Genomic DNA, 12,612 nt, shown 5'->3' with positions numbered 1-12,612 from the left:
TTAACGTCCCATAAATCTTAGTTGAAATTTTGACCGAATAAAAATATAAGCACGAGAAACGTCTCATAAATCGCAATACAGCAAAAAATTGTTCAACCCTTGGCGGGGAATACGGTACATCTCAAATGGCGTGGGATCGTGGAAGCTTGCTATTGGTTCAGCGGATCTTTGTTTTTATAACAAACATTCCAATGCGCCCGCGCACCATTCACAGCAGAGCTTATATCCATTTCCCGGGGGAAGGACCCTGGCCTCGGTCGCGTTCAGTAGCTAGGTGACGTCTCACGCACCGACGCACTCTCTTTGTGTCGGTTGCGTTCACAATCGAACCAAATCGAATTTACGTTATAAATTCACGTCTTGGTTCTTTTTCATTCTCGGAGCATCTTTTAATTCACGCCATAACCTATACATCGCTCCCACCCCAAAGGATGCGAGTTTTATACTAAAAATAACCTACGATCATTGAGGTTGAATTTATATCACCTTGCACCGGAACCCACACATCCTGTGAACTACCGGCGCTCCCTGCTCTCGACTTGCTGCCGCCTGACCAGCGCTGGGAGATCGAGCGGCTGGCTATCACCACCATCAGGGGAGTACCGAGCTGCGGTGTAAAATCAGACTAGGCCTTCTGCCCACTACTCATTTTATATGGAAATAATTTTTTTTTACATACGGCACAACATATGGGCTAAGAGAAATAAATACGCCAACAGCGAGGCATTACCGAGATCTAAAAGAGCAAGAACTCCTTCGGCCGCGCCTGTGAATTAATATCAATTGAAACGGTGGTGGTTCTTGCGAGCGGGTCGGACGCCGGATTGAAAAGAATTAGTTTATTTTTAGTCAGAAATTTTCAGAGCTGGTTATGGTAAACTGTCTAGAATTTCTTATAAAATATCAGGATTGATATGGATCCGATGCAAGAAAGAGTAAAAGATTAGCATTTTTGCAATGACTGAATGAATACTCTATGATGAGAGTCTACAGAGCCGTGCACGCGAGCGCTGGGCGGCGCTGGAGCGACCGCGCCGGCCCCTCGGACCGCGCGCTACGCTTTCGACGATCGAGAAATACTAACGACTATATGCTATATAGACGATATCGAACGGACATGGCGAGGCAACAAAAACTTAAATTGTTATTAGAAAGCAAATTACGTTTCATGGAAAGTGTCCGCGGGGCCGGCGGCGCGCAGTGCGTGTCCGCCGCTGTGGCGCGGCGCACGCACGCGCGGCGACGAGCTGCTTTGAGTCAGCGAGTTGGTCAAGTACCTCAGGTACAAACATTTATACGAAAAAAGGTATAACAGAGGCGTTTGAATTGTGACGCAGACCGACAGCCTACAGCCACGAAACATAACGAGAACATTGCAACACGCGCCTCAACGTATGAACACAAATAAACAAAAACAGAACATGAAGCCGGCAAAACGTTTGCAGCGGGATGGTGCCCGCGGCGCCTGTGCCGGACTTCGCAGGATTGACTATACAAGGCATTAGCGCTTTTCACTTTACTCCATTTTAAATTCGGATACACCTCTGGAATAAGTTCTCAGTAGCCGTCGACGACATTAACCGTTCCGACAGTAACACTTGTCGCGAGAAGGCGCGACTTGATTCCAGAGAAAGGCCGCTGCCATCAGACACAGCCGAGTGTCGGGTGGCAGCGGCGAGTCGCGTATGTGGCGTTACTGGAAAGTGTCGCAATCGGCCGCACGAGCACGACCACCGGCGGCAAGTAACGAGCTCTGTGAACATGTAGCGTTAAAGCAGGCCGGGAGCAGCGCCGTGCCCGACGAGCACGTACGCGCGCCTTCCGCCGGACGGAACGTTAGCGGAAGGTATTGCGAGCCGCGCGATCGGACAGTACAGTTACTTGAACAATAGCCGCCCCGCGCTCGACCCAAATACCCATTTGTTTTATTGTTCATACCATGTGCATTGCTGCAGGGCATCGCAAACTAGATTCCCAGCCTCGGGGTCAGCCCGGCCGACGCACAGTGTCCGCTGCAAGTTCTTGCAACGAGCACCCCCCCGCCCCGCCACGCGGCTCCGCGAGCGGGTGAAAACAAACATCCCGGGGGACGTCTAGTGCGGTGAACGAATTAAATTGCTGTTTTTTTGCTGTCGCTTTTGTCCTCGAGTACACTCTCGTGGCGGCCACTCGAAAGCGCGTTTGCGAAGGAGACAACTTGTGCCATTTTATGGCGCACTCGACGCATTACAACAAAAGAAGCCGCAAATGGAGGGACCGGTTTACGCCGCAAATGTGACCAAATTGTGGGCTCGTTTTCTTTAACGAAACTTCTGTTCACTTGTTTTCGAACGAAACTGAAAGTACCAGTTTCGGGCAGTGCACCGCCGCGTGCTGTGCAATTCGATTTAAATAATGAATATTTGTCGTCTAAAGAAACAAGTGAGGTGGAACAGGCGTGTGGAACTCTGTGTGTTCAATTCCTTTCTCTTTGCAAGTTTTATTTGTGTCGCGGCGCGGTGACATCACTCGGCCGCGGCCCCTAATAATGCCAAGGGCGATGGCGTGAGCGCGCGCGCAGCGCCACCCTCCCCCGCGCCCACCCGCGCACACAACCGCCCGTGCCCACGCGTCAAACACTCGCCAGGCCGCAGTTGTCTGCGCGTGCGGCCCGCTGCGGCGGCACGCTGCGGCGGGGCCGGCAGGTGCCCCTCGTCACAAGTGTGCTGCACTGACGACACACACTAACGGTGCTTACGCGCCGCAACGTTGCACCCCCGATATTTTAATCGCAAACGCACAAGGCGGCGCGGGCCGTCGTGGGTTCCGGCGCGGGGTTCAAGTTTCCCCAGCTCGGAGTTCCCGCAGGAAACATCTCGAGAACTTCGTCGACGAGTCCTTTAAGTTAGAACGCATACTAAGGAACTTGGGCAATGATTTGGTCTGAGGATTTGCAGCAGTTTTTTGCAAATCGTGGATTTTTGCCCGAAGCGACGCGGCGCTCGTCGCCACCTCGCGCACACACACACAATCGAGCGGGCGCAAATGCGTATGTTTTTTGCTACGAAATGAGTATTTAGTATAACTATGTCTGAGAAACTCGCCGATATGTAGTTAGCGAGTACCGCTGCAAGTCCGAAAGAGAGCGAGCGCGCCGTGCCGCGTGCGGATGCATGTCGCACACGTGTAGCGTCGGGGCCGTGAGCGCTCTATGCTCGCAGTAGTCAACTGCACATTCTGCAGTCGCTCACGAATCCCGGTGATATATGTTCTCACCGGGAAATCCAAATGTAATGAATGTACTGTCACGGTAAAATCGACATTATCGCTGGCTAGAATAAGGTCTCCGTGCGCCGTGCCTCCCCCCCCCCCAGCCGCGCCGCCGCGCCGCTGTGCGCTGCGCAAAACGTTGGAATTGTGCACAGAGGGAGAGCACGGACGCGTCGCGTCGCAGCCTCCGCCGCGCCGTGTTTACTAAACGCGCGCCGCCTGTGCTCGAGCGGCGCGTGTATAAATATCGGTGAGGCGCGCGCGCGGCGTATACTTTATTACTGCGTCGCCGTTGCTCCCGCGAGCGAACACGGACTGTTTCCATCCGCGTACACTACAAACACAATTTTCCAACAGCACACTCCTTTCTCCTGTATGAGAGCACGGCATGGAGCCTCAATCGGATGGCTCTTAAGTTGAAAGATAATTTCCGTTTAAATTTAAAAACGGATATGAAGCAGCGGACGGCCGAACAGTTCGGCGGCGGCGGTGCAGTCAGGCGGGGAGCTGCGAGCGCACGGAGCGGACTCCGAGTCGTGAACAATCAGCTTCTGTGATTATCACATTACATCAAATTCTCACTCTCAGACACAACGCAGGGCACAAACATTGTCTCATTGGAATCGGATGACAGCAAATGCAAACCGCCTTCGCTCGTCTCTTCGGTTCCACTTCACAGACACGCGTCCGCCTCGCGCGCGGGTCGCACGTCGATCGATTACGCGGGACCTGCAGAGTCCGCCGATGACCGCGCCGCGCGTTCAACCGAGTACAACCGAGTGCTTGATGTTATCGAGAACTTTTCAGATCAGCAATGAAACGATAGAGAAAAAAATATGAATATTACAATTTCCTAATAACGAGCATTCATTTATACTGTTTGCGCACTAATTTCACGCGTTTGTGTACACATTAGTAGCAAATGTGACAAATCTAGGTAAATATAAAACTAAAAAGTACAGCTGAACTGCGCCACGCACCGAGTCGGTCATTTTCGAAAAATTGTTGCACTGCGAGCCATCTCACCACGCACCGCCGGCGAGTGCACGTGCAGCTCGCGGCCTTGCGTCGCGTGTGTTAGCGCGGCAGTCCGCGACGTCTAAAATTGGGACTGTGAACGTGTGATGATCTTCATCAGACAATTTGAACATTTGCAAATGTTTCGTTGGTCGGCACGTCGAAGTAGAAGCCCACGTGTACAATACTCGGTTTGTTCACAGACGCGTCTGCGCCCGCGGACCGCTCGGCCGGCGTGCAAAGACTTCTGTGATGAAATTTACGAAAGTTGCGTCGGCCCGGACAGCTTTTGACATGACCGGCTGCAGTTTGTAGCGATTGTGCAACCGAATGCGAGGGCAAAGGCGAGGAGCGCACGATTACGTAAGCCGACAATTGACCCCCCGCCCCGCGCCCCGCCGCCCCGCAGCCGGTGCTGGCGAACTTTATAGAGGGCGGAGGGGCGTGTCCACGTGAGCTCGTCCGAAATCTAATTTGCCGAGTCATGCATTTGAAGACCGGAAGTAGGCAGCGAGCGAAATAGGTCGGTACTCATACTCGTTTGATATAAATAGAGCGCGGAATCAGATTAACGCCCGGAATTCAGAGCGCGCCTGCGGGGGATCGGGCGAGGGGCGCGCCCTCGCACGCGCACGTGTGCAGCCGCGCGCACTTGCGTGCAAACATTTACTTAAATTGCAACTACCGTCCTGTTCAAAATCTATGTCAGCGCACGGCTGCACTTGTTTGAAAAAGGGGGTTAGCAACAAAGGGTCGAACCGGCCGTCATAGTTGACAAGTCCGAGTACCGAGCGACCAGCGGAACCAGTGGCCTCCTTCTTGTGCGAAGCCAAATGAAATCGTCAGAGGACAAGTCCCGCACTGACACGTGTTTACCACAGAAAACGTTTCGTAACGGCACTGAAGAAAGGTGTTCCTCTGCCAAAAACGGGAACTCGTGTTTAGGGTAGAGGTCCTAACCTCCCACTAGTCTCTGTGACTCTGTGGCGGATGATGGCGAGCCAAAATATAATAGAACAGCACTGGGCACTGCGGCGAGGCGGATGAAACGAACGTTACTAATGGAATTAATGAAACTGAAACAACGACGTAAATAGAGAACCCGCAGTGGACAAGAATCGCACGTGACTGTGTCCTCCCGCCAATGAGCAAAGCATCTTAAACTTTCAGAAATTTCCCCACAAAACCAGAAAAACCCCTGCGATACAGTCACGTACATTTTGGCCAAGGGGCGTGGCCGGGGGACAACGCGAGTTATTATATCGTTAACGCGGACGGCACACAGCAGCGGGTACCGGCGAGCGAATGTGGGGCAGGTGTCGTGCGCGGTACGCTCGCCGAGTGCCGGGGCAGCCGCCGCGATCAGAGCGCAGCGCTGCGGTAATTGCTGTCTTAAGAACAGAGGCCGTCGGTCCGCCAGAATTCCGGGCGAGCTCGAGCGCCATTAGAAGCATCGCCTACACTATTTCTTGTCTTGGATCATATTTGATGTTAGGGAATTCATGGGGAAACTTGACGCCAAGGTTTCGTTCCCATTTACTAGTGTCCGAGAGAGCCTTGCTTCGGCATATCCGGCTGCTGTTAAAAAATTATCGGGAGAACTTTAAAGAAGTTAAAATGACCATCACGCTCGCAAGGCTTTAGCCGTACGTAGCTATGGTAGCCAGTTACATCGCAAGAACGCGTACGTAGCGACCGCGCCAGCACCGCGTCTACTCGTTCAATTATTTCTGAACATGTGCTCTTGCTCATTTCGAAGATCGGAATCAAATCGGATCGAAAACAAACACGAGGAGCGCGAGACTTGCAGCTGTCGGCCCGGTGCCTAAGTACCACGCCCTGTTGTGTCTGCGTCATAAGAAGAAAAAGATCAATTTTACAGTGAGCGGGTGTGAGCGCTGCTGAACCTGCATTTTGTGTACGTAAGATTTTTTCATTAGACACTCCGGGAGTGCTAGTTAGTAAATAAATGATTGTATCTATTTATTTGTTACATTGTCATTCGTCCTCGGGCCGGCCGGGCAGCGCCGGGACGCAGCCGGCTCCCCGGGGCAACACTGCGCCCGTGAGGGCTGAGGGCTGGGGGCGCGGGGCGCGCAGCACGCCGCCTCGGAATTTGGTAAAAATACCGCCGACGGAAATAGACGCCGCCGCCGCCCCGCCGTCAGTGCAGCCGCGCGCAACTATTTGCGCCGCGGACGAGAACCGCCGCCGGAGTCAATGAACCCTAAACACCATTACTTGCACGAATTGCCCGATTACTTATTAGAATAAAAGTAAAGGACGAGTGAAAATATCCGCGCAGTCGCGTGCGGCGACCATCGTGCCGCACAAAGCGGATGACATCCCGTGAGCTGATCGGCACACTCGCAACTAGGCGCAGTGGCGGCGTCGCGTGCCCGTGCGCTCGCACTCGTCCTTTGCCAATCTAACAGTTAACGATGACAGGTAACGGGCAAGTCCAGTGTCCAGTCGGTCAGGCGGCGTTTCTTAGCGAGAGAAACGGACTGCACGGCTATTGGCTGCGCGCGGAGCAGCTCGCTCCGAGCGGTCGCTTCCTGCGCGCGGACACAGTTAGCCTCCGCCTCTCCGCACGGGCGCTGCGGCGCGGCCGGCGCTCACGTCGACGCGGACGGCTCTAATGATAAATCTCTCTTCGCCGCAATTTACACACGCGACAATCTGCTCCCTGAGGGTCGAATTTTTGGTTACGCGGCTGTAAGGATAGCTTCGGTGTCGGTGTCATCCCTCCGGACACCGGCGTCTATTTTTAACTGATTCGTCATTCCGCGATTGCGTACGCATCTTTTTTTTTCTACGAAAAAGACTATATAAAAAATGTCTGGGTCAGACGCAGCAGGTATCCCCTCAACGCAAGAACTATCCTATCGACAAAAGCGGGCGCTCGACCGAGTGTTTGTTTAATAAAGCTGCGGGTCGCGGGGCGCGCGGGGCCCGCACGCGCCGCACCACGCGGCCGGAAGAGTCCTTCGGCGGCGGAGCAAGCGGAACTCGCAAATGATCATTATACGACGGGCGTCGTGAGACTACCCGCGCACTTGGCTCAATTGCTCCCACGGCTGCGCGCGGGCACACAACTAGGCAGCGCAAGTCGGTGCGCGCAGGGCGGATCATCAGCTCGGGGCTGTCGAGCGGTGCGCGGTGCGCGTAACCGGCTCCGGCTGTGCGCAGGAAATCCTTGCAGAAGGTCGCGGGCAAGGCGCGTGACGGGCGTTCGGTTCCCGCAGTCGCCGGCGCTCGGCCGCGTGTCGCAATCATTTCTCACGCCGCACCGCGCCCCGCCGCCGCCCCGCGAGTCCCCCCCGCGCGCCCCTAGCCGCGTTATCGACGCGATATCGCGCGCTTATCGCAAGAGATGCGCTTGCGGCGTTCAAGTTGCTGGAGGTGATTTAAATGCCGTATTGGCGAAGCGCGCGCGACGACTTTTTCAATCGCCCCGTGACGTCACCGCGTGCACTAATTAATCACCGTATGAAAACAAAGTCCCATATATATTTATATATATGTATATATGTGTGTGTGAATATTTACATATATATATACACCTCGGCTGTCGGTCAAGCACAGCGCGGCGCGGCGACGCTCACCGTTTTGTTTTCGTAAATACACAATAACCACTCACTCAGATGTATAAATCAGCCAAAGGAATTCTACTCCGATGTAATGACACAGCGACCGTAGATGAGTGACAAAAATTGCCTAAAATGTATTCGATCGCACCGAGCGGCGGGGCGGTCGGAGCGCAAACACGCTAATTATCAATAAAGAGCGCTGCCCGAGCGCGGCCGGCCTGCGGCTGCGACGCGATGCTATTTTTCTAATCGCATTAAACGTGTACATATCTCACAATGTTTAACAACTGCCCGGGCGTCTCAATAATAGAGATGTCAATCATTTATTCAAATATGGTTATAATAAAAATATAATCTTTATATGATTATCCATTTTATTTGTAGCTTTGGTGACTCAATGTTTTTTCGGGTTGTTTCCACGATGGCGCGCAGACGCACACGGCGGGGTAATTAAGCGACTTGTCATCGAGCTGTGTTATCATTTAAATATACTTTGCACTGATTATTGTTTAATGGCCTCTAACATTTTTTTGCATAACAGTACTGCGGCATTACAGAGAGCGTACGGTTGCCTTTACATTGACATTTCCTCTGTATTTCCTCTATTCTTGTGCGACTACGTGCAAGCGAGATTCACACGTATGCGTTGTCAAGGTGTTTTCATAATTTAGTACTCAAAGACATAATGTATTTGAAAAGCTTTAGCTGCAGCCGCTGCACTCGCTGTAAGTAGCGAGAGTGCAGGGTAGCGGTCGAGGTTCAACCAACGCAGAGAAGCGCCCGGCCGCGAGCCGACTCGCGGAGCCAACTTTTGTTTTATGTTCACCTCCCAACTGTAATAGACCAACCAGAAGATAAATAAACAAAATGACGCAGCGCTCGTGCGCCCGCGCGGCGCGCACGACTTGTTAAATCGAGCGGTGAACTCAAAGTCCTCGCAACTGACAGCGCCGCGGAGAGGGAAACCGTTGGTGCGCTTCAAGCGCAAATACAAACTACTTCCTAGTTCTGTACGGGCTACTTAAACACTAGTTTCCTGCGACATTTCTTACTTTTTGTACAAACGAAATGAAAAAATGTTCATTTTACATTCTCAGTGCGCGTATTATTCCCTTGTCGTGTACAGGAAATTTCTATGCAGTCGACATATTTTTGTACAAGTTAAGTACTGCTCAGCAACGAGCTTCAGCGAGCTGGCGACTGTATGTCGTGACTAGCGTCGATATAGGATGTTGTCGTTGTCTCGCGCGCAACGAATTCGGTAACATCTGGAACTCGCTCACAGACAAGTTCATTTTTCGCAATCAGTCACCTGCGGTAGCGCGGCACTGCGCGAGTGTCGCAGGGCGAGTTCACAAACAGCAATATAAATACTTTTGTCTTAAGGCACGCGAACGCGAAGCAGCGGAGTACTGTTGTACTCCCTGTTATTAGGCAGCAGTACTAAGGCAGACCTCGCGCCGCTGCGGCCAGATGTCCACAGTGAGAGTGACGTCACCGCTTAAATGGACCAACAAGTAGACGTTACGTAACGCCGGCGGTCCGTGACGTCACGCGGCCCGTTCCGCAAACACGACGCAACTTTCATTCTCCCCTCCAACTGTTCACGCTCACGTAAGTGCAGCGGCGGCGCATTGTATGTCGCGTGGAGCTGCACTACGTAGCGCACGGTGCGGCCGCTGACATGGGACAGTTGGAGCCTAGGCGAATACGCCTTATATAGGCCGACGGGAGGCTCTGGACGCGGGCCGCTGCCTCCGACGGGTCGGAGGCAGCGGCCGGTGTGGCGTGGCCGGTCGGTGTGGCGTGCCTGCGTATGGAATGATAATGATGGTGACAAATACGCCCATCGCTGTAACGCAGCGGGAGTTCCGAGCGCGAGCGCTACCCGCGTGCGCCCGGCGGCGGTCGACGCGACGTCGCTGAACAGTCGGAACAACAAGTCATCATCTCGATCCGAGAGACTGGCGGGCAGATAGTAAGAGCCGTTACGCCCGCGACTCGTTCGGAGTGACGCGGCAGCAGCTTGCACAGCAAAGCCTCGAGCCGCCGGACGCGGGCAGCGGCGAGCTGCGTGCGGGCTCTGGTGGCCCAACACGGCAACTCCGTAACAAGTACAAGTAACATGAAAACAGTCTTATGTAATGAAATACACTTTTCGTATTATTAAACAGCCACTAAATGTTTATCGCGAACGACATAAAAGATAACAAGCCGCGCTAAGTCATTTTGTTGTAATATACGTTCACCGCTACTGCCGAGTGCGCGGTGGCCGGCCGCTGAGCCGCGCGGCCCAAACCTTATAAAACAGTTCCTAAAGGGGTACATTGACAGAATAACAAGCGTCCGGTCGGAAAGGTTCCGTCCGCGAGCGGCTGCGCGCGGGCGCGGGCGCTGCCGCTGCGGCGCTATCGGGCGCGGCGCGGCCGCTAATGCGCCGCCAAGGCCACGCTGCGCTGACGTCAGCCTGCGCGCGCATCTGGTCGTCGTCGACAAACCTTTTTTTGATTGTTTCTCGCGTTCTTTTTCTTTCTCCCGCGCCTTCTTCTCTCTCTTCTCCCGCTCCTGCTTCTCCTTCTCTAGCCGCTTCATTTCCTTTTTCAGTTCCTTTTCGCTCTTCCTAGTCTTGGTATCGTCGATCTTCTCGGAGAGTATGAAGCTCTCCTTCTGGAGCTTCGAATCCGAGTCGTCCTTGGGCCGCATTTTCGAGCGGGCGGGCACAGCGCCGGGCGCGGGCGGCGGCGTCCCTCGCCAATGCACTCCGGGTGTATCGCGGGGGGAGCGGCGGCGCGCTGCGGGCACGGGGCACGGGTCTCGGCACGGGTCGCGGCACGGGGCACGGCACTGTGTCGGCGGAGCGGGCGCGGCGTGCGTGCGCGGGGAGCGCTCGAGCGGTACTGCGGTTGCGCGCGCGCCGCTCCCCCTCCTCCCCGCTCCTCTCTATAAATACGTCTCGCTTCCTATGCCGCTCGCAATCGGAGGACGATTTATGGCCGTTGAACCCATGAGAATTTTGGCGGTGGGTGAGTAAGCCGCGAGAACAGGCCCGCGGCGCGGTTTCGGTGCCAAGGTCGCGATCACATTTTATTGCAGCCTACGGCACCAAGGTCGCCGTGCGGACCGCCGGAAACACACAACGCGAGGATGCGCGTCGACAAAACAACCAAATTACTGTCCCGCAACGGCACCACCCGCAATGTTCCGAGCGAAAGTTCAGACTTGGCGGCCGCGCTGCGCCGGCTGCGGAGCAGACCGCGGGGCCGCCGGAGAGTTAAGCAGGATAGAGATCAGAGACGGCGCGGCGGCGACACCGTGCGAGCGCCAGAGTTCTTGCTGCCTCCTCCTCTAAAGAACTTTTTTTATTAACTTCGAAGTACGGCTGCAGTCCAGGGCGCCAGCGTAAGATGTGGTGCGCACCACGTCGACTACACTTCTCCGCATTAGACTTCAACATTTACACAAGCTTTTCCGCTAAAACGAGACGCGATGCACGCCCCATCACTCGTACGGCACTCCGTACAATTGTATTTTCTTATTTGACAATAGGACGTGTTCGCAGGTTTACTGTCAAACATAATTATACAATAATTAATATTTTTGTCAACATCAGCAGAGCTGGCTGGCCCCGCGAAGGCAGCCGTGGTACGAGCGTGCTTTCTGTACTTTGTCGGCGGCCACCGCTCCTGGACTCTTCGGGCACACGGGCAATGGCCGGTGCGGCGGCTGCTGTTGCACAACAACTCTAGTTTTACAGGGCGCCGACTTGCGGCGTCGGTGCGTTCCTTGGAGGATGAGGGTGCGCCGACGGCGGCGAGCGCGGAGCCCTCCCCCGCGCGCACGCAGACCGCGCTCGCCCGGCGTTGAGTCAACGTTGCGCAATACGAACTACTTCCGCGTGTATTGTTTGCGAGCGGGCCGGCCGCGCGCCTGCTTGCGGTTGTGATGGAGCACAACATTACTGTTTAGGTTGTGCGAGTAACGAAACCGTCTATGTGTGTCAAACCTGAGCGACTTCCGCAAGAACGATGTTGAATTACTCAGTGGTCTTTTTGTTCTTAAGGACCGGTAAAAAAAAAGAACTGTCGCCCGAAAATTAGTTAAGCGTATATTTCTGCATAGTTCAGGAGGCCCGAGCCGGCGCGTGCCCCGGAGGAGTCGACCCGATGGAATAGTTAACTATTGCACGCTGCTGCAAAACGGAGCGCCCAGACAACGAATGATTTTTTGTTCGGCGAATTCGCGACAAGGCCCGCGACTGCACCGCGAGTGCACCGCGAACCGAACAAGCCCGCGGCGTCGCTATGTGATCGCGGCGCGTTTCGGCAAATACCGACCACCGACCGCGGTCTTGCATGTGTCGATTGTCTTTGTTCTTATTATTTTATTAATTATATATTAGTTTTATCATTTATTGACGCGTTATGACGCTCTGTACGGTAACTTCTATACGTATACCGTTTAACCTCGGTCGACCTTTTAAGTCAGTTTATTTTTAAATTCCGAATACGTTCGCGACTCACTAACGGCACTTATTAGGCTTCTGCTGCCGATGCGACAGTTTCCAAGCCCGTTCCGAAACCTCCCCCTGCCGCCGGACGCGCGACGCCGCGACGACATCAGCTCAGGTGACGTCTCTCCTCTATTCGTGCGGCAAACCTTCCGCTCCTTCTCCCAAAGCTTCTGCCGCATTTTTCGAGCAGCACGAGGCCACCGAGACCCGAACCGGGGTCTCCATCCACCGCCGAAGAGCGTA

At 54.2% G+C, this 12,612-nt stretch overlaps 1 protein-coding gene across 5 annotated transcripts in view; it reads right to left on the bottom strand.

Annotated features, from left to right (window-relative positions):
• Positions 1-12,612, bottom strand: part of Unc-115a (Uncoordinated 115a) — a 33,290-nt gene that overhangs the window by 13,707 nt on the left and 6,971 nt on the right. For 3 of the 5 annotated variants that reach the window (XM_068769512.1, XM_068769515.1, XM_068769514.1), the window contains exon 1: positions 10,358-10,740. The exons of 1 other annotated variant lie outside the window; for it this stretch is intronic. In XM_068769512.1, coding sequence (XP_068625613.1) covers positions 10,358-10,562 — 205 coding nt within the window. In that variant the 5' untranslated portion in view covers positions 10,563-10,740. Of the gene's footprint in view, positions 1-10,357; positions 10,741-12,612 lie in introns of those variants that run through there. One more of the 5 variants, XM_068769511.1, reaches the window with a different exon arrangement.

The sequence above is a fragment of the Battus philenor genome, unplaced genomic scaffold (genome assembly GCF_028537555.1).
Source record: "Battus philenor isolate CCGP_79_NKW_IND1 unplaced genomic scaffold, ilBatPhil1.0.hap1 SCAF_28, whole genome shotgun sequence".
Taxonomy (NCBI): Eukaryota; Metazoa; Arthropoda; class Insecta; order Lepidoptera; family Papilionidae; genus Battus; species Battus philenor.
The sequence above is the reverse complement of the archived record's forward strand: the minus strand, read 5'-3'. Positions and strand labels throughout refer to the sequence as shown.